Source organism: Podarcis melisellensis (assembly GCF_964234715.1).
Source record: "Podarcis melisellensis genome assembly, chromosome: 1".
Classification (NCBI taxonomy): domain Eukaryota; kingdom Metazoa; phylum Chordata; class Lepidosauria; order Squamata; family Lacertidae; genus Podarcis; species Podarcis melisellensis.
In genome coordinates, this window is record NC_138528.1 from 85,441,316 (window position 1) to 85,466,338 (window position 25,023).

General features: G+C 44.9%; 2 protein-coding genes across 3 annotated transcripts; both read right to left on the minus strand.

Moving 5' to 3' along the window:
• Nucleotides 1–3,365: 3,365 nt before the first annotated feature.
• GPBAR1 (G protein-coupled bile acid receptor 1) lies at nt 3,366–11,356 on the minus strand. Its single transcript, XM_081920735.1, has 2 exons — nt 11,151–11,356; nt 3,366–4,605 (listed from the first exon to the last, which is right to left on the minus strand). Exon 2 carries the CDS (start codon nt 4,596–4,598, stop codon nt 3,558–3,560), a length of 1,041 nt encoding a protein of 346 aa, XP_081776861.1. The 5' UTR covers nt 4,599–4,605; nt 11,151–11,356; the 3' UTR covers nt 3,366–3,557.
• A 2,228-nt stretch (nt 11,357–13,584) lies between these two features.
• LOC309375107 (keratin, type II cytoskeletal 8-like) lies at nt 13,585–24,819 on the minus strand. 2 transcript variants are annotated; one of them, XM_081920553.1, is made up of 9 exons: nt 24,370–24,819; nt 19,621–19,829; nt 19,338–19,398; nt 17,713–17,808; nt 17,294–17,458; nt 17,017–17,142; nt 15,714–15,934; nt 14,914–14,963; nt 13,585–13,847 (listed from the first exon to the last, which is right to left on the minus strand). In XM_081920553.1, the coding sequence occupies exons 1-9, from the start codon at nt 24,661–24,663 to the stop codon at nt 13,840–13,842; spliced, it is 1,230 nt and encodes a 409-aa protein (XP_081776679.1). In that variant the 5' UTR covers nt 24,664–24,819; the 3' UTR covers nt 13,585–13,839. The 2 variants fall into 2 exon arrangements, with proteins under 2 accessions (XP_081776679.1, XP_081776678.1); XM_081920552.1 differs by having other exon boundaries at nt 13,585–13,818; nt 24,370–24,815.
• Between the last annotated feature and the right edge of the window lie 204 nt (nt 24,820–25,023).

Genomic DNA, 25,023 nt, shown 5'->3' on the forward strand with positions numbered 1-25,023 from the left:
AGCATCAGATATTATAATAAACAGAGGGTAGGGGCTGTTCTTTTTCAAGCATTCTGGCCCTCCCTACATCCTCAGATCACAGAGTCATCAGGGAAGAGAAGCATCCAGCAGACCAGCTCTTCTGACTGCTCGCACTTGAAACTTAGCAGAACTTATTTGGTATTAAGTCAACGAAAAGCAGAGCTCTGACCTGGGCTGGGTAGAGCAGGGATGAATTCCTTGCGCTGCCATTTATCCTATGAGAAAACAGCAAGAGTTCCTGAAAGCGCCCGGGCTGCTGTGTCAAACTGCAGAGAAGGCAGCGCTTGCAAGCCTTCTGCCCGTACTGACTTTTCTCATTTAATACAGATGACAGTTGCTCCTGGCATGCTGCAGGGAGCCGCAGTTTATCACAGCGTGATCAGGCAAAGCTGTTGCAACTTCAATTTACACATATCTGCAGTTGCTGTAGCTTGCGTTACATCTGCTTGACCGGCTGCCCTTTTCGTGTTGCAGCCTCCAGTCCCTTCTGATTGAAATCCCAGGCTGATGGATGAGCCGCTGTGTTTCAGTGGCACAGGCGTGTCCTTGGAGCGTTTCAGGAAGCTGTGAGAGATTAACTTGAACATTTTGCATCACAGGGTGTGACTGCTGCCCCTTTCCTGGGGGCAGTGTGCTTCCTAATGGAATATTTACGAGCTCTCATCCATCACCTTGCGGAGAGCAGGGGATGATCATGAGCCATCAAACCCCATCTGTGAGGGTGGAATGGCTAGCTAATCCTCTTTCGAGCAAACACAGTGGCAGATGCTGCTATCGATACAGCCCACTTGGCGGTCAGCAAACATTGGTAGGGGGAACTCCCTGGGATGTGGTGAGAGAAGAGGCACCACCGGACTCTATTTGTTCTGTCAGCGTGGGCGAAACATCCAGGTTGGTGCCCAAGTAGGATAGGATCATGATGGGTGATCTAATTATATATACAGATTTACCAGGTTTCACTGGTATGCCAACTGCAACCGTTCCTGGATAGGGATAGGTTGGCCACGGTGACCTGTGCACTGAAAGCCTCAAGAATGGATTACGGTAATGTACTCTATTTGGGGCAGCTCCTAGACCTGGTTTGGAAGCTGCAACTGGTGCAGAATGCAGCCCCTCCAAGTGTCCCGGCCCAGTATACCTGAAGGAGCGTCTCCACCCCCATCGTTCAGCCCAGACACTGAGGTCCAGCTCCAAGGGCCTTCTGCTGCTTTCCTCAGAGAGATGTGAGGTTACAGGGAACCTTCTCGGTGGTGGCACCTGCCCTGTAGAACATCCTCCCATCAGATGTCAAGGAAATAAACAACTGTCTGACTTTTAGAAGACATCTGAAGGCAGCCTTGTTTAGGGAAGTTTTTAATCTTTGAAGTTTTATTCTGTTTTTAATCTGTTGGGAGCCACTCAGAGTAGCTAAGGAAACCCAGCCGGATGGATGGGGTATGAATAATAAATTATTATTATTATTATTATCATCATCATCCCTATTTTCCAAGGACAGTCCTGGATTTACAGAAGTCATCCTAGTTTCTGATTTGATCCTGGAATGTCCCACATTTCCTTAGGACATCCCTATTTTCATTGGATAGATGTGGGAGGATATGAGAATACCGTGGTTAGGTTACTGACTGAAGCTTCTTGCTGCATGCATGTAACTCCCCTCTTGAAGTAACCACACTTGCTGCCAATCTGGTCCCAAGTCAATTTTCCTCTGTTGACATGTAAAGCTACAACCAACTTGGGAGCTGGTAACCTGGGAAAAAATGCTTCTTTTAAATAAACCTGCCCATTCAATTAGATCTTCAAAGGAGGACTTCCTGGCTGGGCCATTAAGTGCATTAATCCACCTTGTGATAACCCAGCATAGTGCCTCGGCTGTGGTGGTGCCAGCTTTGTGGAAAAGCCTCCTCTCTGAAATATGGCAAGCACCTACAGTAATGTGATTTTGCCATCTGTTAAAAATGCAGCTATTCGACCAGGCATTTTCTCAATAGTAGCTATTTCTTCCTACTGTATTTGTATACTGCATCTTACTTTGATGTAATTTTATGGAAAGGTTTTATATTAATAATGTACACTGCCTTGGAATTTTGTTTTAAATGAAGTGCATTATAAAAATGTTTTAAAATAAATAGCATAAATGCAGTTTAATCAGCCATCTTTAATGTGGTAACCCATATTTAAAAACATAAAGTAAATTATGGCAAGTCAGTATAAAAATCCCAAAGGTATAACCCAGTGGTTCCCAGCCTTTATGACTATGAGGACCCCCATTTAACCTCAAAAAATACCCCCCCCCCCACATGCTAATTGCTGTAATTTTAGGCTGTGTTAATTGAGAAAACACAATAACAAAAAACTATTTTGAACTCAGTAAGGCTTTGCAATGAAGTGTTAAAAAACCTTAATTTTCATTAATTGCAACTGTCATCATCACCATCATCATTATTAAAGCATCCTAATGAAGAACTGAATATAGTTTTCCAGGTGTGGTGCAGTTTGAAAGCTAGTGCTTATACTATCTTCATAAATGTGGCTAGCTGTGAGACAGAAATATTTGCTGCATTATTCTCCAAGTGGTACAACAGACCCACCTCTTTCTCCTCTGCCAATGGGCAGGATGGGGTGGGGAGCAGCTATCTCACAAGGGGTACAGACCAAATACAGATACTGTAAGGAAACTACAAACACTCTTGAGGGAACAAGCCAATCTATCTGATATTAGGGTGGCAGATTTGATGAATGACCAACCAACACAAAAACGATTATTATTCATGGGAAATTTCCAGTCCAGTCAGAGAATCCAAACAGGGGTAGAAAAATAACTTTCTCATACTATTTGGTACCATTGGTCCATGCTTACTCCTGACAGGTCTCTCCAGTGTCTGGCTATGATGCTTCTGGCTGCTGAAAGTAAGTGGGTTATGAGTTCTTTGTGGTGTAAGTGGGCATTATTGTCTTGGAAGGTGTTTAGTAAGGCCAATTCTGGGGTGGTTTCTAATACTTGCTTGGTTATTTTACTTATTTCTCGTATGGTTGTCCCACCCACCCCACTCACACATGAAAACAAAGACCACCACAGCCAACCAAAAATGAATAACCACACCCTAGGCCAACCCCAACCTCTCTCACCACCAAAGGAACACAAGTGAACAGCAAATAACCTGCACAAGCGACGCTGACGCCAAACCCTACATATAGTAAGTAAAATAGAAACATCGCTACCCCATCTCACCCCCACCCATCTCCCCCCCCACCTCTTTCCCCCTTTTCTTCCTAATGTCTCAACAAATGAAACTGATTTGTAAAAATCTTACATGGAAAAAAATATGAGAGAAAGAGATTGCACACACTTTTGTAAATCAAGAAAATATTTAATAAAGAAGAAAAAAAAGGTAACTTTCTTTCCTCTAGGCAACAGGAGCACCGGGTGACCTACTGATTATGACCAGGGCCCATTTCCAAGATCTGTCTACATATACAATCTTACTCAGAGTGTGGTTTTGCTTGCTTCTAGTGACAATTTGCTACCTCCGAAGGTATCAGCCTGGTGCCCCATTGAGGTCTGCCTCTGCAGGGCAATGATGACCATGTGGCAAGTGGGCCTTTGCTTTGGCTTTCCTTTCCTTGCGCCCCTGTCTTTGACAACAGCCCCCACAGCATTTGGTGGCCATGTCTGTCCAAAATTGTGTGTACTGTCTGTTGCCAAGGCTGAGGATGACAGGCAGTGCAGCTGCGCTGCTGGTGCCTATGCAGGTGACGATAGGAATAATGAGAGGGTGGATGTTATGATTATGATCTATAGACAGCAGTGAGATATTCAGGCAAACAATATAGGGCACCCAGCAGGCCACGAAGATGAAGGAGACACTAGCGATCTTCTTAGCATTCCTCAGTTCCAGTTGCTGCTCCAGCTCTGAAGGGGGCTGGCCTTGGTTCACTGAATGAAGGAGTCTTGTGATGTCCTTAAGCTGCCTTCGGGATGTGCACAGCACCTGGATGCACATGAAGCCCATGGCAAGGATGGATGGAATGAGGAAGCCATAGGTCTCTAGATAGAGGTAAGGAATAGGGAAGACCAGACCAAAGGAACAGTTGGCATGGGGCCGCCAGTGGTTCCAAGCCAGTGGGAGGCATGCAAAGATCAAAGGAGCTGTCCAGGCTATGAATATGTAAAAACCAGGCCAGCGATACACCCAGGACCGGTGGTAATGCAGTGAGTGGATGATGAACACATACTTAACATAGTGCACCACCAGCAGGTTGGCTAAGAAAGCAAGGAAGATGAAGTTAGGTGCCACATAGTTGAAGAAGCAGAGGTGGTAGTTTAAATCCTTCGTCGAGGACAGCTCAGGAATATTGGGAAGGAATAAGCCAGCCAGAAGATCAGCAAAGAGTAGGCTCAGGAAGAACCAGTTGGTGGTGTTGCGGAGTCTACGGTTGAAGAGGATCCCAAGGATGAGGAAGATGTTGGCCAAAACAATGAAGGCTGACAGGGGCCTTGAGAGCCAGATGATGATATTTTGTGTCATAGTTTCTGTGTCTCTAGTGAGGACTCCCCTGTCCTCTGCACCTTCCGACATTGACTTCCTAATGGAAATGAGAAAACACCCCATGTTATTATTCAGCAAAGCCAGAAGGTTAGCTTGGCAAACTACATTTCACTTCCAAACCACTGTGGCCTGATGATCGTCTTCTATGGATCGTCTTCCATAGAGTAGAGCAACTACTCTATTCTGAACTTAAAAATGGTAAGCGTAATACTGGTGGTCAACAAAAGACGTTCAAAGACTCTCTCAAGGCAAATCTTTAAAAATGTAGTATGAACCGTGAAAACTGGGAAACACTGGCTTGTGAGCACTCCAGTTGAAGAACAGCCTTTACCAAAGGTGTCATGGACTTTGAAGAAGCAGGAACTCAAGATGAAAGGGAGAAACGTGCTAAGAGGAAAGCACGCTTGGCAAACCCTCACTGTGATCAACTCCTGCCCAAAAACCTATGTCCCCGCTGTGGATGGACATGTGGATCCAGAATTGGCCTCCACAGTCACTTACAGACTTACTTTTAAAACCGTGTATATGAAAGACAAACTTACTTGGCTATGAGTGATCGCCAAAGAAGAAATATTTCACTGACATGATTATATTTAGTTATTAAAAAATCAATCCCACATTGAGGAGTTCTAAATAAATAAATCAATGCAATAATTCAGCATAAGAATTAGCAACACCACATCTTGTTTAAGTGTGTCTTATACAGCACAATCTTACTAAATCTATTAAAAAAACAACATAATTGCTACTGTGTCAATAGGGCAAAAATTCTGATATTATTGTTGTATTATTTATTGGCTTTATTTGCCACTCCCCTGCCCCCCAAATGTAACTCAGAGCAACTTACCAGAAAAAATAACACATACATTAAAGCCAACATAGAACTAAAACACAGTGAAAACTAAAAGCACATTCATATTTTAAAAAGACAGGACTAAAACATCGCATACATTGAATTCATCAAAAAAAGTTTATGGCAAGGGTGCGGAATAGCTAGCTGGGCTGGCCACTAAATATTTAACATTTAGCCTTGGGCAGAAACGCTGAACTTGGCCATGATTGGGCCCCTGCAGGTCATGGTGAAACTCAAAAAGCCAGTGCTCTTAATTCTCCCTTCCTCAGGACATCCCACCCCCTTCCTATCCTACCTTCCTTATAGTTCCCTAGACTCGCTACCTCTGAAATGGGATTAGTTACCCCTAGATATAAATAAGTAATAAACAGTGATATTAATTTAGACTAGCACTTGATAGTTCTTGCTCATTCTCCCAAATAAGCAAGACAAGACTGGTCTTTTTTTTTAAAAAAAAAAAAAGTACGTAATCATGTCTGTTGCAATAGCATTTGTCTTGTCTGATAATTTCCAGTAAAGATCCCTAAAAGTGACATTTCTGTCAAGGGTGCAGATCTATAGACACGTAAGCAGATCTGGTAACAGAATTAAAACCGGAGGCTTCATTTTTTTAAGAAAAAAAAAGTGAAGAAATATTTTAAACCAGTTGGACCAGGCAATCAAGGAAGGGAAAGCTTGTCCAAAATTCCCATTCTCAGAATGCATGTCAAATGTTAGCAGTCTTTACAAAGAGCCCCAAAGTGTTTTGCAGTTAGGCTTCAGTTAGAAAATGAGTAAGAGAGAGACTTCATTCACTGAGACCCACAGCCCTGAAATCTCTTGTGAAGTCCATGGTCCTTTTGACCACCTTTGAAACCTAAATGCCCAGAGACATTTTTATTTGACTCATGACATATCCTTTTGGGAAATGCTCTGAGACTGTCCAGCCATAAGATCATGGAATTTTAAAAATTAAGCTGTTGTCTTAGGAGATGAAATCATTTCCCAACTCTGAGCAGTGCAGGAGGCAGGGATGGCTCAAGATAGTTCGTTACCTATGGCAGTGCAGTAACCTTCCATCTCAGATCATGGGGCATAGTACCCATGGCTGGTCAAGTTATTTTGACACCTGAGGCAGATAAATCCCACAAACACTCCTCCTTGACAGGAAAAATGCAACAATCATAAATTCAATAATTAACTACTTGAAACCCTTTCACGACACCCAAAATCTTCTACCTGAGGCATTCTTATTCTGCCTAATGGTAGGGCCCTGGAAGCCACAGATTAGGTGCTAAGGAGCAACTGGGGTCACACATCTGCATCATACATTTAAAGCACTATTATACCACTTTAACAGTCATGGCTTCCTCCAAAGAATCATGGGAATAATAGTTTGCAAAGGATGCTGAGAGTTGTTATGAGACCCCCTATTTGACTCACAGAGCTACAATTTGCAGAGAGGTTTTTCAATAAATCCCTCTTTCCAGGGATTTGTGGGGAGGTGGGTTATTTTACTCACATGTGGTGGAGCTGTAAAAAAAAAAATTCCTCGATTTTGGGACCTGCTTAGAAATTTCTAATGTATTGATTGGCTACCTTTTGGTAGCAGTGAAGACCGATAGCTGGATATTGGAAGGACCTGAAAGGGCTTACTGTGAAACAGTAGTATACGAAAGCATAGACTAGAGTTTTGGTTGAGAAATTGAATCATTGTTTATGAACAGCTAGAGACCGGAAGGAAAAAGGACTGTTTTGCAACAGAGTGGCAGAGTTTCATGACCTTTTGAATAAGGAAGAGACCAGCTGGCCTGTGCCATCAGTATTCTGGAATATCTGGCTTGTACAATTTTTAAATTTGCTTGCGGGATGAACAATACTTACCTTGGCATTTGTTGCGTGCTGTTGCCTGACGGAGAATTTGGATTTTTGTTGTAAGCTGAATACAGTGGAAGCTCGGGTTGCGGACGTAATCCGTGACAGAGGCACGTCTGCAACCCGCAGCGTTCGTAACCTGCAGTGTTGCGTCTGCGCATGCGCATGACGCAATTTGGTGCTTCTGCACATGCGCAAAGCGCAATTGGCAAAACCTTGAAGTAACCCTTTCCGGTACTTCCGGGTTTCCCGCAGTCCGTAACCTGAAAACGCATAACCTGAAGCGTCTGTAACCCAAGGTACCACAATAATAATAATAGGGTTTTTAATGTATGATGTGGATGTAGCCTAGGAAAAACATTCGAGGAGGAAGACCATCATGAAGTTGTATGGCAAAGCTTTTGAGGGCCGGGATAAATACGTGTGGCATTACCTCATGTTGCAGCTACTCTGCAGTCAAGAGCCACTAAAAGAACCAGTGGTGTTATTTTAAGACACTCATAAAGAAGAGGCAACAGGCTTTTTAGAGGGAGACTCCTACCATCTGGCTGCGTTTAAGAGAGTCAATTAAGCTATTCGAGTGACATAATTGCCAGCGGAAATCATCCCTGCTGAGGCCCTGCCGTCTTTCTCGAAAGGCTGAAAACAAAGTGGAACAAAATGAGGAAAGAATCATTTGACAGAGTGGTTTGAAGGGGCTTTAAGAGCAACCAGCTTAAGAAGCAAAGAGAAGCCTACCCATGCAATGATAGCCTGCACAAAGGGTTAATCTGTTATTCTGTTAAAGTTGCATTTGCCAAATGACTATCAGCTCAATAACACTTCCCTTCCTCCCGATTGAAATTAGATTCATTTTTGCGCCCCAAAACCCCTGGTTCACACGCAACACTAAGCCAAACCATGGTTTAGTGGTCATGGAGATGAGATTGTGGTGTTTTGTCCCTCCCCAGTTGTTTTGCTACTGAGCTATAGTTTGGCTTAGTGTGTCATCCAAGCCCTGGCTCATGGTTTGCTCACAGCTCAGCACAGTGCAGGAGCAAAACCTCAGGGGAGGAGCATTGCTCATTCACAGTAAACCATTTTTTGGCATAGAGTTATGTCCAGATGAGGACTGTGTGTGAGAGTGAACCAGAGGTGCTGTGGGGAAAATTTAACCCACACACATGCTTTTCTTGCATGTGCGTGGGTTGAATTTTGCCTCATCGGTTAGATTTTGTGAAGAGAATTTCCATACTGCTTAATCCTCAAAACATCTAAATGGTTTCTAGAAAATATAAGATATATGTTAAAATCGCCAATAAAATAAGATGCTAAAAAAAATTCAACACAATACTAGTATTTTTAAAATATTTGCACTTTAGAATAAAATTACATACTGCATTAAAATACAGGTCAGATTTACATGTCTAGGTAGGTTTGCTTAAACAAAAACACTTAGCTGGCGCCGAAAACAGTACACTGGTACCTCAGGTTACAAACACTTCGGGTTACAGACTTCACTAACCCGGAAGTAGCACCTCGGGGTTAAGAACTTTACCTCAGGATGAGAACAGAAATAGCATGCTGGTGGTGCGGTGGCAGCAGGAGGCCCCATTAGCTAAAGTGGTACCCCAGGTTAAGAATGGTTTCAGGTTAAGAACGGACCTCCAGAACAAATTAAGTTCGTAACCAGAGGTACCACTGTACACTGCCCAATATCAATAGGCAGGGAGCCCCGCCCCCATGCTTCTGATACTGAAGCATGGGTCTATATGCATCTATAACTGAGAATATATATTACTGAGAACATATGCAAAGTGTCTTTTCTTCAAATAATGACAGGGCTTTAGCAATGGAAATGGGAAAGGTGAGGTACTTGCCTGGAAATGGGGGCATCCTGATTGCACTGTCTATTTAAATGATAACAATAATTATTAAGCCTTGGGCCCCTGTGGGAACTGTTGTTCTGCTTGAATAGAGGCAAGATTCAGAGCAGTGAATCATCTAGAGAAGCAATAAGCAGCCTCTTCTGTTGGTGGGCATTTTGGAGCTCATAGGGGCATTTCATTTCCTGCAATATATCAACAGTAATTTGTGTCTGTTGTTGAGCTTCACACATGGTCTGGGAATTACCATGTGAAAGATTTCCTGCCTGGTATTTTGCTGGGCATGATTCAGCAGAAATCATTTTGTGAATGGGATCAACATGCTAATCTGCCAGTAGATGTGCTCACTTACAATAAGTATTAATAATAATTAGTACAGTGCCCAAGCCTTATTCATATGTCAGTCAGCAGCTGCATGCAATGGACAAGAGTATTCTAAAGCAGTCAGGGGAAGAGGCATGAGAGAAAGAAGGATGAGAGGAAAGGATTTAGAAATAAGTTCGATATTAACTTATTAAAAATGGAAATGATGCAGATTAATCATGGGGTGCATGCTGAGCTTGAGAGAGAAGGCAGGCAACATTTTTATTTTTATACAGATATGATTGCAAGGGCTGGCCCCAGAAGCAGTACCGATTAACCTCCAAAAATCATTAACAGGGATGACCCTAGAGGAAAACCAAAAATGAACTGTAGCACAGAGATGGGGAGCCTGTTGCCTTCCAGACACTGAACACATCCAAGGGTCAGGAATGATGGGAGTTGTAGGAGAGAGCGGGAGACAGCAAACAGTGAGCAATGTGTGGATCTTACGGGAACATCCTGATTCTCCAGTATCATTTAAGGGCAGCATTTTTCATGTAATAATGAGCCATTTTAAAAAAACAACAACCCACCAAGCAAATTTTGCTTGCGAAATATTTTAAGGAACTCTGGAATTTTTTTTGCTTTCAGTTTCAATGGGACTTACCCTCAGCCAACTGTCCCTGACACTGCTCTGCTCACTCCCAGTTCTTGGCTTCTGTCAGTGCTCTATAGCCATGGAGTCATAGTGTGATTGCATAGTGAGCCTCTGTGGAATATGAGCACTACTCCCAAAATCGAGAACTTTGGTAACCCTTAGAATCCTTTATTGCTAATGGGGAAACAATGTGGTCTGTGCTTCAGCATGAATGAGTCGCTCCTGGGTAAGGAGGATAAATTTCATTCATTAGCATTTAAAAGCGAACCTGCCCAGTGCTGGATTAAACCCTGTGGCTCCTAGGCAGTTGAAATCTTGCAGGCCCCCACTCTAGTGGGATAACATTGAACCAAGAAAGCATGATTGTAATTTTCTTTCAAGAACAAAACAGTATTATTTTGATCTGTTGTCGCAGGACCCCTAAAAGCCATGGGGCCCATAGGCTGGTGCCTACTTTTCCTATCTGGTAATCTCGCACTGAAGCTGCCTAATTCAAGTTTTCAAAAAAATAATAGTGCATGAACTGAGACACAGACACCCTTCAAAATTCACACCTGTCTGAAATTTGCAGTGCCGCTTTCCAGCCAATTTATATATAACAATGCATATACCGTACTAGGGTAAATGCATATAAATGCATCTATCAGTGAAAATAGCATTTAAAAATGCATCATATTAGGCAAAATTTCTTTGCAAAGCATGTATAGTATACAAAACTGAATATTAGGAAAAAGTTGCACTAAAATCCTGATGAATTTTCACGAAGACCTTTAAAAACTAACAGACAGACAACTTGCCAACTGATGTGGTATTGTGGAGAACTGAATTTAAGATTGGAAAAATGAGAAACCAAAATAGACATAGCCATCCTTTCCCCTGGGTAGGTTTACTGTGAGTTCCTCTCCATGAACCTGTGACCTTGTGCGAATGGATTCAGCTGAGTAATGCAGCCCAGTGACTGGCAACTGGTCTGGGTTCTTCCTTCCTTCCCTCCTTCCCACCCTCCTAATCAAGGCGAAATATCAAGGGCCAGACAGGCACAAACTAACCTGGAGGTTTATCAGCCTTCCCTGGGCAAAGCTCCTGCTGACACCAGTTCCCAATGCACACCCAACCATGTGGTGATGTGAGCGAGGACTTGTCAGGTGCTTCTTGGATACCTCGCTCTGCTCGAGGGCTGGCCCATCTTCAGCTGCTATCAGATAGTAGCGTATCTTGGACCATCTTTGACCAAAAAGGGAACTGAGAAAGCAGGCGTGGGGTGGGGGAGAAGAGGAGCTGGAAACCACAGTGAAAGGCTGCTTCCCTCCTCCAGATTGTATAGTCACACCCCTTGTTAGCTGCTAGCAAATTGCAGGCCTGTGGAGGGTCTGATTGCTTAGAGGCTCATCTGCCTCCTAGTGGTTCTGAGCTAGCCTATGGTGCAAAGATAGCTCTGGAGGCTTGCGGTAAATTAGGGACACAGTCAGCAAAAAGCTGAGGTCCTGCAGATTCTCCTAAAGTGCTTTGGCTTTCACACAGGAGGGCAACCAAACAGGACTTATCTAAGCCAGGGGCTCAGCCCAGAAGCGTCCTATTTTTCTTAATGCAAAAACTCAGCTCCGGAGCACGTGGATTGGGCTTGCAGGACAGCCTTGCAATGGTTATGCTCACATGGAATCATAGAATTGTAGAGTTGGAAGGAACTGCGAGGGTCATCTAGTACAACTCCCTGCAATGCATGCTGCTGAAAGATATGGAACTATACAGAATACATAGAATGGAATCAGGTCTCTCCAGCTGGCAGGCAGGGGAGCTGTCTTCTTGCTAGTGTCAAACCCCAGAACCCAGTTCTTTCGTATCACACATTTGCTCCTGCTCACAATCCACTTTTAAGGGGATGCAGATTATTTTATTGCTACAGATTCCTGACAAACAGATTGCATTACGGCACACGCTTTCATGGGCTAGAGTCCTACAGCATCCCCATTCTTGCTGTAGCAGGAAACCTTCCTGAACTGAAGCTCAGAGACAGGCTTTAGAAGAAGAGCTTCATTGGATGTTGCCAAAGTCCCACCTGGTCCAGCATCCTGCTCTCGCAGAGGCCAACCAAATGCCTACAGGAAGCCCACAAGCAGGACCTGAGTGTTCCTGGGTTCTCCTGCACTGTAGCTCAGTGGTGGAACATCTGTTTCGCATGCAGAAGGTCACAGGTACAATCCCCAGCATCTCCAGATAGTGCTGGGAATGTACCCTGTCTGAAATCCTGAAGCTGCTGCCGGGCAGTGTAGACAATATTGAGCTGGATGAACCAGTGGTCTGACTTTGTATAAGGCAGCTGTTTTTGTTCCTATCCCTCTTGGAGCAGGAATTACAAGATTCAAACCCTTCTCGGTAGGATCCCTTAAGGGTCATGCTCCATCCCATTCCCATTAACCCCCCCCCCCAAATGGATGGTTGCACAAGTTTCGGTACAAAGAGCTCTGAACTGCATCCCTGCTTTTCTTTCTGTAGCTTCAGTGTTGTACTGGATTCTCTTCAGAACACAAAAGTGGCAAAGCCTCTGCTCAGAAAAGAAGAGAAGGCCATTCCAAGCATTTTATCCATTGCATATCAGGCTACCTCCCCCCACCCCAAATGCATCTGAACTTTCAAACTGTAGGCTACCATGATGTTTCTCCCCTAGGAACATCATCTCTCTTCTATAAAAGACATAAGTTATGCCCCACTCTTGTCTCCAAAAGTACCAGCTTGCCTTTTAAGGGCAAACAATGACAGTTGTTTCTTCAACAAAACCCCAAGGGTTGGGCCAGTCCTCTCTAGCATAACAAGGGAATGAAGGAATGACTAGCAAAGCCAGATGCTCAGGATTGGCCTGGATAAGACAGGAATTCAGCCTTGTTCAGCATCCAAGAAAGAGCCATCATCCTGGCTGCAAAATGTCCAGTATCCACTGTTGTACACTTTATCTAGGGAGATCTGAAACTCCCGCTTCACCGCAAGCAAAAAATAAACCTATATGACGCATGGGCAAAAATGGAAGATTAGGGAGCTGCTGTCAGGACTCATGCAAGAAACTTGGTGCAGCTGAGGAGAATATTGATGGAGTTGAACCAGGGATGGGGGAAACTTTGGTTCTCCATATGTTTGCTGCACTACAACTCCCAGCATCCTTGAACAATGGTCATGCTGGCTGGGCTGATGAGAGTTGTTGTTCGTCAACCTCTAGATCAGGCTTCCTCAACCTTGGCCCTCCAGATGTTTTGAGACTACAATTCCCATCATCTCTGACCACTGGTCCTGCTATGGGAGTTGTAGGCCAAAAAAAAATCTGGAGGGCCGAGGTTGACAAAGCCTGCTCTGGAGGGCTGCAGTTCCCCCATCCCTGTGTTAAAGAGATGCATCACCCACAGCAGCCTACCAGCAGTGGGTTCTGGCCTGCCTATGATGGCTTAGAGAGGAGATAGACCCACTGTGTGGACAAGTAAAGAAAACAAGGATCTGTAGAAGGCTTTAAAACACTCATTTATTTTTAAGCACTGGGGCCTGATTGCCCCTTTGGCTTGTTCTGCTTCGGCTACTTTTCTGAGAAGTGACTGGCCTCAGAGAGGATCTTCCCATCCTTGGTCTCGATGGTTTTGATGAGCAAGGGCCTCTTCAGTGAGTTGTTGGTCAAGGAAGTCCCCCCAGGTGCCATGTTGTGGGCAGGCAGCGCCATCCCCTGTGTCAGGAGCCCAGCTGCATAAGCAATGGATGGATTTAGAAATCTGGGTCAAGAGATCAAAGAGGGATGGCTTTAAGCAAGAGACTCCTGATTTGACTCCCCAAAGTGATTTGAGAAAGAAGAGGCAGCTAGAAATGCCATTCAAGCAAGTTAGCTGCAGGTCCAGGAGCCAGAAGGCCAACTGGCCATTTGCACTAAGCGAGTGATCTACATGAATTTACACACACACACACACACACACACACACACACACAGAGAGAGAGAGAGAGAGAGAGAGAGAGAGAGACCCAGACCCAGACCCAGATATAGAACTAGAAATGGGACCAATATATTTTGCACTAATGGAGACTGAGCAAGGATACCATTCTGAGGAACCCAAAGGGACTTGAGCAGAGGTGGAATTATAAGGAGGATGCAGAACCCTACAGATGATAGGAGGCACTCAATATATTACATGAAATTCTGGCTTCTTGTGGGGCATCATTCAGTATTAAGGTCAAGAGGCAGGCCAAACAAGCATAAGAAAAACTGAGGTGTTCTGGAGCCTTCTGAAGTGTGTGCATGGACAAAATCTCTTGATTACATTTAAAATATATTTCTACTGTTTTCTGTTCACCTAACACATGTAAAAGTTTTAATACTGAGACCTCAAGATAACAGCTAACTAAGCTGGGTCCACATCATGGCAGACACACTTGGTGGAAAGTCTTCCCTGTCAAATGCCAAATGCCATGACACATAATCAACTATCAAGAACTGTAATCAGTATCAGACTGCCAGATACCAAATGCTAAAATCGAATGTCTTCCAGTATCCAACGGAGATATCAAATATTCAACAAATATTTGAAAAATGCAGTGATGAGTGATGACAATAGCAAAATTGTTGTTGTTGTTGATTAGTCATTTAGGAAACCTAGAAAAGCTCAAAAGGAACCCATTTGGCAAGGATGAGGCTGCCGCGTTACCAGAAGAATCCAGAGGATGGCAGGAGAGATTGGTGGAGTTACCAGCTGCTTCCATTTTATGAGCACCAATTTTTACCACAGGCTTGGGACTATTCTAGGGAACCTCATGCACAGCTTCAATCAGAGTAGGAAATATACTTACCTAGTTTGTCTATAGCACTGAACTGCTGACTTGGAGCCTGGCCACCCATCCTGAGAGAAGGGGGGGGGAAACATGTGATGGAACAAGGGTGTTTCAGTGTTTCAAGTGCCCCCACCCCACACTTATTTTTTTACCTCCCAACCCCCTGCTGATTTTGGCAATGGCAAATACACACACGCATGCAGAGAGAGAAAGCTGGGGTGAGTGGAGCAAAACAACTGATAGGGTTAAATATAGCACCCTCCCTGGTAATCAGTTTGTGCATCTGATGAAAGGAGGGGGGCTGATGCTAACACCCCCCTCAACTGATCTGCACAGATGATCTGAGGAACATTTCTCTCTCTCTCTCTCTCTCTCTCTCTCTCTCTGTGTGTGTGTGTGTGTGTGTGTGCATGTGCATGATAGACACAGACCAAACAACAGAGTGGGGTGGCCACACACCCATTAGTATAAACAACCTGCAAAAACCATGATTGTGGCCCATGGCATGTAGGCAATACTGAGTTAGATAGACTGTCAGTCTGACTCTGTAGAAGGCAGCTTCCCATGTGACACCATAGTGATGTCACGCAGGACAGCCAATCCTAGATGTCCAGGTGCAGAGCGACTGATTCACCAGCCTCCCACCCACCCCATCCATGCATGGCGAATTCCTCTAAAGTTAGGGTTGCATCCAACTAAATCCTACTTGGAGCAGACCCACAGAAATGAATGGATCCAAGGGACTCATGTCTATCAGCTTCAATGAGTCTTCTCTCAACAGGACTACCACTGCTTACCGCCCACAGGACCTTGCTTACCGGTTCTCTTCTCCTTCCAGCAGTTTCTGATAGGTGGCAATTTCTATGTCAAGGGCCAGCTTGACATTCATCAGCTCTTGGTATTCTCGCACCTTGCCAGCCATGTCGTGCTTGGCCCGCCTCAGAGCCTCCTCCAGGTCTTGGATGGCACCCTTGGCACTCTGCACAGCCTGCTCCCCTTGCTCTTCAGCCTGCGCCACAGCACTCTCCAGGTTGGCTCGCTGGGCAGGAGGAGAGAGGAGCTGTGAGACAGCGCCAACACCATGGTGGGAAGCCCACAGTAGGCCTGTCTCTTATTGTAGCGTGGTGGGGAAGATCCTGTTTTGGGGCTGTATGGTTGCTCCAATTTGGCTGCGGCTGCTTGTCCTATTTTCCCCAGCTGCCAATTTGAATAGCAAAGGAAGAGCTGAGAAAGCTTTGGCAAAAACAAGCCCTTCTCCTGTTCCTCAGTTTGGGGATACAGGGCATTTCCAGATGACCTGTTTACCGAGTGTTCGTTCTGATTTGTTTGCAGGGAGTTTAGATGATGTTGCCAAAGCAGGTGTTACCCTATGCTTTCCAGTGCATTTCCCCATCACTTTTATTTATTGCAGAAACTCTGATCTTTTAGACAAACAGGTTTGTTGCACAAGACCTCCTAATCTGTTTAAAATTGCACAACATGAATTGACCAGCAAGTGAATGAATCTCACCTGAACAGAGAGACAGTCGAAGTGTCCACAGTTTCTTCAGCTCTTTCAATATAACAAATTGCTAAGGTCACGCCCAGAAAGTTGCTATTTTGTGGGTGGGAGTCTATCCCATGATGGAAAATTCAGGTTGTGCTCAATGAACAGCCCATGTCACCTAACCTCCCCACAAACTTTATGGAAATCAATGAGGATGAATGCTCAATTAGCAGGTCATCTGGAAGTGCCCTAAGTTACCCATCAAAAAGATGGGTGTTTGGGCTGTAGACCTTTGGAAGCAGCTGAAAGCCTTCTGGGCCACACATTTCATTTAGCAGTGTATTTGGAATGGGGACATGAAGTGGATCCATGAAGCATGCCCCCCTCAAGACCAAATTACCCATTTCTCATCCCCCCTCCAGCTGTTCCACTTCTTTATGAAGAATGATGCTACCTGCAGACCTAAGGTATAACCTATCTGTGAAATGCAATCATATAATGGTTGGATGGCTCAGGAATGAGAGGTAGAGTGTGTAAGGGGATGTAAGTGCAGTCTGATTTCCCCTGTTAGTGTAAACTCTCAACTTTCACCAATAGTTTAAATAAGACTCGTTTTCTGCCCAGAGACAGCTCACCTGGTTCTTCAGGGCCTCAATTTCCCCATTAAGGCGCTGGGCGTAGCGTGTCAGTTCAGCAATCTGTCCTCTGGCTCTCTTCAGATCCTCAAGGTTCTTCTGGGTCTGTCTTGCTATGTCATCACACTGGAAGGTAAAGAGAAGAACCAGGAGGTTTTAGTCAACAGCCTCATCCAGGTACCAGCCAGTTCTCTTTAAAATGTTATGTTCAACAGTATACATATGTTATGCATGCCTGCATGCACACACTTCCATGTGATGGAAATGTGCTACTCGCCTTGTTCTTGTACCACTGTTCAGTCTCATCACGGCTTTTGGCAGCCATGGCCTGGTACTGCTCCTTCACCTCATCAATTATATGCTTCATCTCCAACTCCCGGTTATTGTCCATCTCCACAGTGACCATTGCATTTTGGATCTGAGGTTGCAACTCCCGGGTCTCCTGGGTGTGAATGAGCAGAGAGAGAGAGAGAGAGAGAGAGAGAGAGAGAGAGAAATAATGACATTGTTGATGAGGTTGGGATGACAGGTCATCTCAGATGGAGAACATAATCATGGAGCAAAGCCCAAGCCCTTCTCATCTCCTCTGAGTACGCCTTGTGAGCCTTCGACCCAGAGGATGGGACAATAATCCCACCCTCTTCCCACTCACCCCTACCAAACACACCCACCACTCTTCTCCCATTTGTCACCCACCTCTTCAAAGAGCTGGTTGAGGTATTTCATTTCATTGGAGGTGCTCTCTAGCTTTGACTCAACAACCACTTTCTGCACATAGATGTCATCTAGGTCCTGTCATGGGAGAGAAGTAGTCAGCAGATCCCATGCCTGGGTCAGAACAGGATTCACCTGTCATGAGCCCTGCAGCAGGATTGGGTAAGCAGCTCTGACAGAGGAAGAAGAAACAGAGCAGAGGGGTGAATTGCGGGAAGCTGGCTTGGAGGAGAGGGGATCTCATGACTTCTGAAATATACTCAGAGTCAAGTGTGGATTTCATGCTCTGTATTCAGCTCATAGTAGTGAGGAATGGAAGTTCCCCCAGAATGTCTGCTTTTATATACATTATTTACACAATGGGCCCCACGTAATTGGCTAATTCCGGGATTCTCCTGTAGGTCAATCAGGTTGCGGATTCACTTCCACCTTGAGCTGGATTGGGTGGCTCCTGTGGACCAATCAATACTGCTGCATTCTAGGTCCTATTGTTCTAGGACCAATCAGACTGCTGCTTTTTGGATCCTATTCAACTCAGTACATAACAACTTCAATCACTTTGGAAGGGGGAGCAGGGATGCCAGATCTCCCCTCTGACATTCCTGCAAAGCAGAGAGCCTTAGTAGAATCTGGAGAGGCCTTTGATCTGCCAAGATGCAGGGGAAGGTGGACCAGGAGATGACAGTGATTGAACAGCAGTCTTTTATTTATTTATTATATTTATTGCATTTTATATACCACCTTTATCTTTCAATGTGGTTTACATGGCTCTCCTCCTCCTCATTTCATCCTCACAACAACCCTTTGAGGTAGATTTGGCTAAGAGATGGTGACTGGCCCAAGGTCACCCAGTGAGCATCATGACCAAGTGCTGATTCGAACCCAGGTCCAACACTCTAATAATTAAGCCATGCTGTCTTATCGCTTGGGAACTGCCTCCACAAATGGGAGCTGCCTTACCTACCCTGATGGAGTGCATGCTTGCAATCTCATTGTTCCCACAAGGCAAGAAAGTGCAGCATGCCTCGTCTTTAAAAGCTTGGCGGGAGGGGCAGGAAAACATCCTAATTGCATCCATCCACTTCTGAACTTCTTGTTCTGCTCTTGACTTCCTGAATCATGGCTCCTGAGCCCTGTTGTCTGCTGCTGAGCCGGTACCATTGCTTGTGAGTAAGGTATCTCCTCATGAGTAACAAAACCCTGACACCCCTTCACCACCACCAGCTGTGATTAGGGTGTGCTCTAGGAGGCCAGAATATATAAATTCTCCCTCTTGAGCCTTTTGGTAATTGGAAACAGCACAAGTCTCTGGCTCCTGGTTCCAGTTCCCCTGCCTTGCTATGTTATATCTTAGCTGAACAGTGACCTTGGACCTGGCCTCTGGATCATGGTTTGAACCTAGACTGATTCCTGTTCTTTGCCTTGGTTTGTTTGGACTGCCTTTGGCTGGTGAGTGTTTTGCTAAGAGACTTATATATCTTGGGATTTGGACCCCTTGAGGACACCCACTGGCTATCCTGGGTGTGGGGAATAGGGAGAACTGCCTTGGAACCCTATGCCCTGCAAGTTCTATGTGTAGATGTTTTTTTTCCACCTCCAAGACCCACCTTCTTGGTAAGCACAAATTCATTTTCAAGTTGGTTACGCCGGTTGATTTCATCTTCATACCTACAAAGAGAGGGAGAGGAGATGCTGTTTGATCTTGGCAAACAGGGTATTTAGGCTGAACATCTGTGCCCTGGTTTCCAACCCCCTTGCCCTCCAGGCTTTCTTTCCTTTCTCCACAGCACTTGTAGCTCCTCTTCCAAGTATCTGCTAGCCACTTCCTGCCTTGCTAGGCATGTAAGATCTCAATTTGAGATGCATCTCATTTGCACCTCGCAAACCCACCTGCTTTTCAGTTCATCCAGGTAGGCCTGCATGTGGTCCAGCTCATTCTGCAGCTTCACCTTGTCCTGTTTCAGTGCATCGATCTGCTGCTTGAGGGGCTGGCTGTGGGCTGTCATGATGCGCCCCACATTGGATTTGTACTGGTCTTTGCCCTTCAGGAGCCTCAGCTGTGTCTCCAGCACTTTGTTCTGTTGCTCTAACTTTCGCACCTGGGGGGGGGGGTTGGATGAATGGATGGATAAATAAATAAATAAATAAATAAATAATAAAATGAAATGGGCACTGGGGCAGGGAGCCCTGAGCAGCCTTGTTCAGGGTCCAGAATCCCACCACACCTTTCAGTGGTTACTCAGGCAATGCTTCTGTCTGGCCATTTGTGACTGGTTTCTTAAAAAACCCACTATGTGCTCTGTGTTTGATTCATTCCGATGAGATGACCATTCAGAAATACAGTGCATTTCAATAATAGTAATATTATAGTAATAATTAATAAATAAAATTTATTATTTATACCCCACCCATCTGGCCAGGTTTCCTTAGGCACTCTGGGCGGCTTCCAACAAAATATTAAAAATACAATAAAACATCAGACATTAAAAACTTCCCTAAACAGGAGTGCTTTCAGATGTCTTCTAAAAGCCAGATAGTTGTTTATTCCCTTGACATCTGATGGGAGGGCATTCCACAGGGCGGGCAATTCAAAAGGAAATCTAATGACTACTTACTTTCATTCATTGCATCACATCCTGCCTGAAATCCTTGCTTTTTTTTTTTTTTAATCCACTGAAACAAACTAACTCACATGCAAACTGTTTACAGGACTGAGAAATGGTAGATTTTCTGTGTGATGCCCCCAACCCTCCATTGCCTTCATTGCCTTCATTGCCTTCATTTCTACAATTCCTTTAGAGCAAAACAGGACAGAAAGGATATGTTGCCATACTAGTCAGTCTCATTTTAGTGCTGGGCTGTGCACATGGCCACACCATTGCTTTTCTTCCATTTGGATCAAAGCTGGTTTGGGGCAGGGGAGGCATTAAAACACAGTATTTACTATGGAACAACAGGATAGATGGACGTGGGTGGCGCTGTGGGTTAAACCACAGAGCCTAGGGCTTGCCCTTCAGAAGGTCGGCGGTTTGAATCCCCGCGACAGGGTGAGCTCCTATTGCTCGGTCCCTGCTCCTGCCCACCTAGCAGTTCAAAAGCACATCAAAGTGCAAATAGATAAATAGGTACTGCTCTGGCGGGAAGGTAAACGGCGTTACCATGCGCTGCTCTGGTTTGCCAGAAGCGGCTTAGTCATGCTGGCCACATGACCCGGAAGCTGTACGCTGGCTCCCTCAGCCAATAAAGCGAGATGAGCGCCGCAACCCCAGAGTCAGCCATGACTGGACCTAATGGTCAGGGGTCCCTTTACCTTTAACAGGATAGATATGGATTGTGGCTCATGTTGTGTGTATACCTCTTCCCAAAACAGTGGTGAGAGCACCCCAAATGGAGACTAAACAGGAGTGGCTTAGGCAGCCATACTTAGGCTTGCTGTTACTTCTCTACTTCTCCCGTTTGGTGACATAAGCAACAGCACTCATGCCTGAACATAGGAAATAGAGAAGGACCAATGCCTTCAGTCTTCCAATTCAAAATGTTTCAGTGCTATGTGATACTGCATAAACCAGGGGTAGTCAACATTTGTATACCTACCGCCCACTACTGCATCTTTCTTGATGGTAAAATTTCCTTACCGCCCACCAGTGCTCGATGGAAGGAGTATTCAGCTTGTGCCGTAGAACCCCCTACGGCCCCCTAGAATCCTGAAACGCCGACTAGTGGGCAGTAGAGACAAGGTTGACAACCCCTGGCATAAACAGTTGAGAAGAGATTTCTAGTTTTGGCCCCCAACTCCTCAGATTTGGGATTGCTGGAAATGTGCCCTCCCCTTTGTCGTCTCCCCTTTTTGGGGAAAGATTTAGAGACATGGAGTAGGGGCAAAATCACTGTGCACCCACTCCTCGAAATGAGGATTCTGTATCAGAAGGAGGAGTGTGAAATAAGCTAGCTCTACGAATTGTAGCGGCGGTGGTTCTTTAGTGAAACCTTTCTTGAAAACCAAGCACTAGCATTTGACACATCTGTCCACCAGGGGGTGCAAATCCTCTTTGTTTCATTGTTATGACGCATTACATTAGAAGTAGGATCGGAGCCTTCATTTAACTGTCTTGCAACACATATAGTTTTAGTAAAATAAGCAATCCATTGAGCCATAGTTGAGGACTCCAAACACCTATCCAAAGATCTCACTTTTTTCAGGTACCATGCTTAGGGATATTTCAGAAGCAGCTTTTGGAGGCTGCTTTGTGCCTTCAAAAGGTCTGCATTGATTTGCACGGTGGGTTTTGTGTGAATCCATGTAATGCAATGATCCCTCAGATATTTTGGACTGCTGAATGCAACAAATGGCTACTGTCTCTCAGCACAAGTGAACATGTAGGATGTTCACTGGCTAAGGAGAGTACAGACAGGCATCCTGCATCTTTAATAGCTGGGAAGGTTGGCAAGAATAGCTTGCTATGTAGGAGGGATAAATTTTGTCTCCTACACAATGCAGCATTTGCATCTTTGGCTGCTCTGTAGGAATTTTGATACATATACAGCATCCCTCACAGGTGGGGCGATCCTCCTGATAACAGCTGTGTACACACTGCACACGATGTCCCCCAAACAATGTACTGTAGTTTGCTTCTCACAGAGCTACAATTACCCTTGGAAAACTACAGTTCCCAGTAGTATTGGGAGGAAGCTGTGTGCTTTCAATGTATGGTGTCTATGCAGCTACCTAAAACAAAATTGTTAAATGTTTCTGTGGACAGTGTGCCTGTTAGAAACTAGAAGTTTCTGGACTGCAAAATTAATTAACGTTATGTAAGCAGTGTGTCCTAGAGCTGGTTTATAGTTTCAAAATAAATAGTTTTTAAAGACAGTATTTTATTAGATCAAAAATAAACCCCTCCCCCAGCACACACACACATGCACACACAGACTAACGTACAACTGAGGCTGAAATTCTGTATCTGAAAATGAGCCCCATTGAATTAATTGCGACTTCTGTGTAGACACTTATTGAATTGCACTAAAGTACAGAACATTTTTGTGGAGGGGGGAATCCATATTAGATTAAAATAATCAATTTATAGTGAGTGTGTATATGAAAGAAATACTTTTGCACAATTTCCTGTAGCTCACACCTTGGGAAACTTTAGTAAATTGACTGTCAGTTTTGAGATCCATATTCCTTTTAGAACCTGCACATCCACATTCTACAATTCACAATTACATCAGATCTTGTTTTACTTCCTGGTCCCAGAATAAAGAGCTTGATCTTTTATTTTAAGCAAACAACTTAAGTTTCAACTACTCCTCAGTTTACATGAAGATTGAACGACATGAATGATTAAGATGAACACACACATACTCCACCTTAGTTTGGGGAAATTGGGATGTTGGAAAACCCTTTGTTAGTGATATGAGCATCATATTTGACTGGTGGTGTGATATTTGGCACAGTTTTCCCAAACACTCTTTCAGTATGTATATATTGAAGGATGAAAAATTCTTCCTCCACCCCCTTACCAGTCTTTGTCCATCTTTATTGCAACAGTCATGTGAACATGTGTTTGTTCAATGTTCTAGACTTGGGTATACATCTAACTCCATTCCCTATACTGTATATAAACAGAGTGTAATACTTTCCATGAAAGTCCAATTCTTGGAATCGCCAATTTATAATCTTGGAAAGAGGCCTTGAAAAGTCTTCTAGTCAAATAATGCAGTATTTGACTCACAGCCAAAGTAGATCATACTCTGGAGATCTGTGATCATATCTCCCATCTCCTTAAAGATTTTAAAAGCTAGCTGTGTGGAGAACCCACGTCACACTGGGATCACAGTTCAGGGAGACCTGAGTTTTAACAGCTTACCCTGAAACATCTGCAGTGCAATCTTGTACACATCTACTCAGAAATAACACTGTTCACAGTGGAGCTTATTTTCAGGTACAAGACTGCAGCCTCAGCCAATATAAAGCCTTATCTCTCCAAAGCTATTACTTGCCCCATTAGGGAAAACAGGTACTCCTATCAAGCATCTCCTTTGCATCCTCTGACTTGCACCATCTCTAGTGGTTTCTAGAAGGAAGCACCTATGGAAATCAATTTATGAAGTTTTGTGTTGTTGGTTTTTAATGGCTTTTCTGCTCTTTGCAGCTGTGCTTTTTGTTGCGCTGTGAATAAATAAATGCACTGGGGATGAGCGTGAAAGACCCTTTTCTGGTGTGTTCCAAACTTTACCTAGTGGAAGTAATTGCAAGTAATTGCCAGCGTTAGGTTAACATCTATTGAAACTGTGCCTGGCAGAGGTTTGGGCTCTGCGTAGTGATAACAACAAGGATAGATGTTAACAACAGGGTCCCATAACTTCAGACACCTGAATACAAGTTGACACGAACTTGGAACTTCCATAAATGCTTCCGTCTCCGTATTCTCCACGCTGATTGGAGCAGCATTGCCTGCGCAAAGGGGCAATCTCTCTGAGTGGTAGTAAATTAAGTTTCACTCGGCCCATCCGTTTCAATGGGTTTACACTAGCTTGGGCATGTTCATTTCAATAGGCACCACCAAACCCCTTCCCCCCCTCTCTCGCACCCCCCACCCCAGAGCAACGTCCCACCCCACGCGCGCATCCTGGTTGCACCTTGTCGATGAAGGAGGCGAACTGATTGTTGAGCCCTTTGATCTGCTCCTTCTCCTCCGTCCGGATCTGGTGCAGTTTAGGGTCGATCTCCAAAGTGGGCAGCGAGGAGAGAAGAAAAGCGGGCGAGGCGGACAGGGGAGAGCCGGGGAAGGCGCTGGAGGTGGATCCTAGTCGGAAGAGCCCCGGCTGGAAGCTCCCCGGGCTGGCCCGGTACAAAGAGCCTCGGTTGGAGAGGGAGCCGTGGGAGCGGCTGCTAAAGCTCAGGCTCCCCGGGCGAGGGTAACTGGTGCTCATGGTGCGCGGGCTGCAGCGCTGGCTCTCCAAGGACAAGGGTAAGAGGAATACAGGTGTTCAGTACCTGGGCCGAGCTTAATAGCAGGAGAGATGCAGAAGGCCCCGCCCCTTGCACACCTGGGCACTTTATTGGCATATCAGCGCCCCCCCCTTCCCAGGGCTTCACGTAACGTGGAGCGCGATGGTATATTTGCACATCAATTTGCGCTTCACGCATCCGCGCTATCGAGTTGCACCCTGATTAACATAGCCGCGCCCCTATCGCCTCTCACGGCCAATCGCACGACACCGCTAAAGCCAGCTCAGTGTTCTGTAGACCACCTACGAGTGCGTTCCACTTGTTTGCATAGCTCCGCCCCT

Bases quoted from the DNA above. Each gene is read 5' to 3' on its own strand.
- LOC309375107 (XM_081920552.1), bottom strand. From the start codon at position 24,663: ATGAGCACCAGTTACCCTCGCCCGGGGAGCCTGAGCTTTAGCAGCCGC. The intron at 17,809-19,337 runs GTGGGTCTTGGA...CTCCCATGACAG, and splicing joins AATTTGTGCTTACCAAGAAG to GACCTAGATGACATCTATGT. The intron at 13,819-14,913 runs GTAAGTATATTT...TTGCTTATGCAG, and splicing joins CAGTGCTATAGACAAACTAG to CTGGGCTCCTGACACAGGGG.
- GPBAR1 (XM_081920735.1), bottom strand. From the start codon at position 4,598: ATGTCGGAAGGTGCAGAGGACAGGGGAGTCCTCACTAGAGACACAGAA.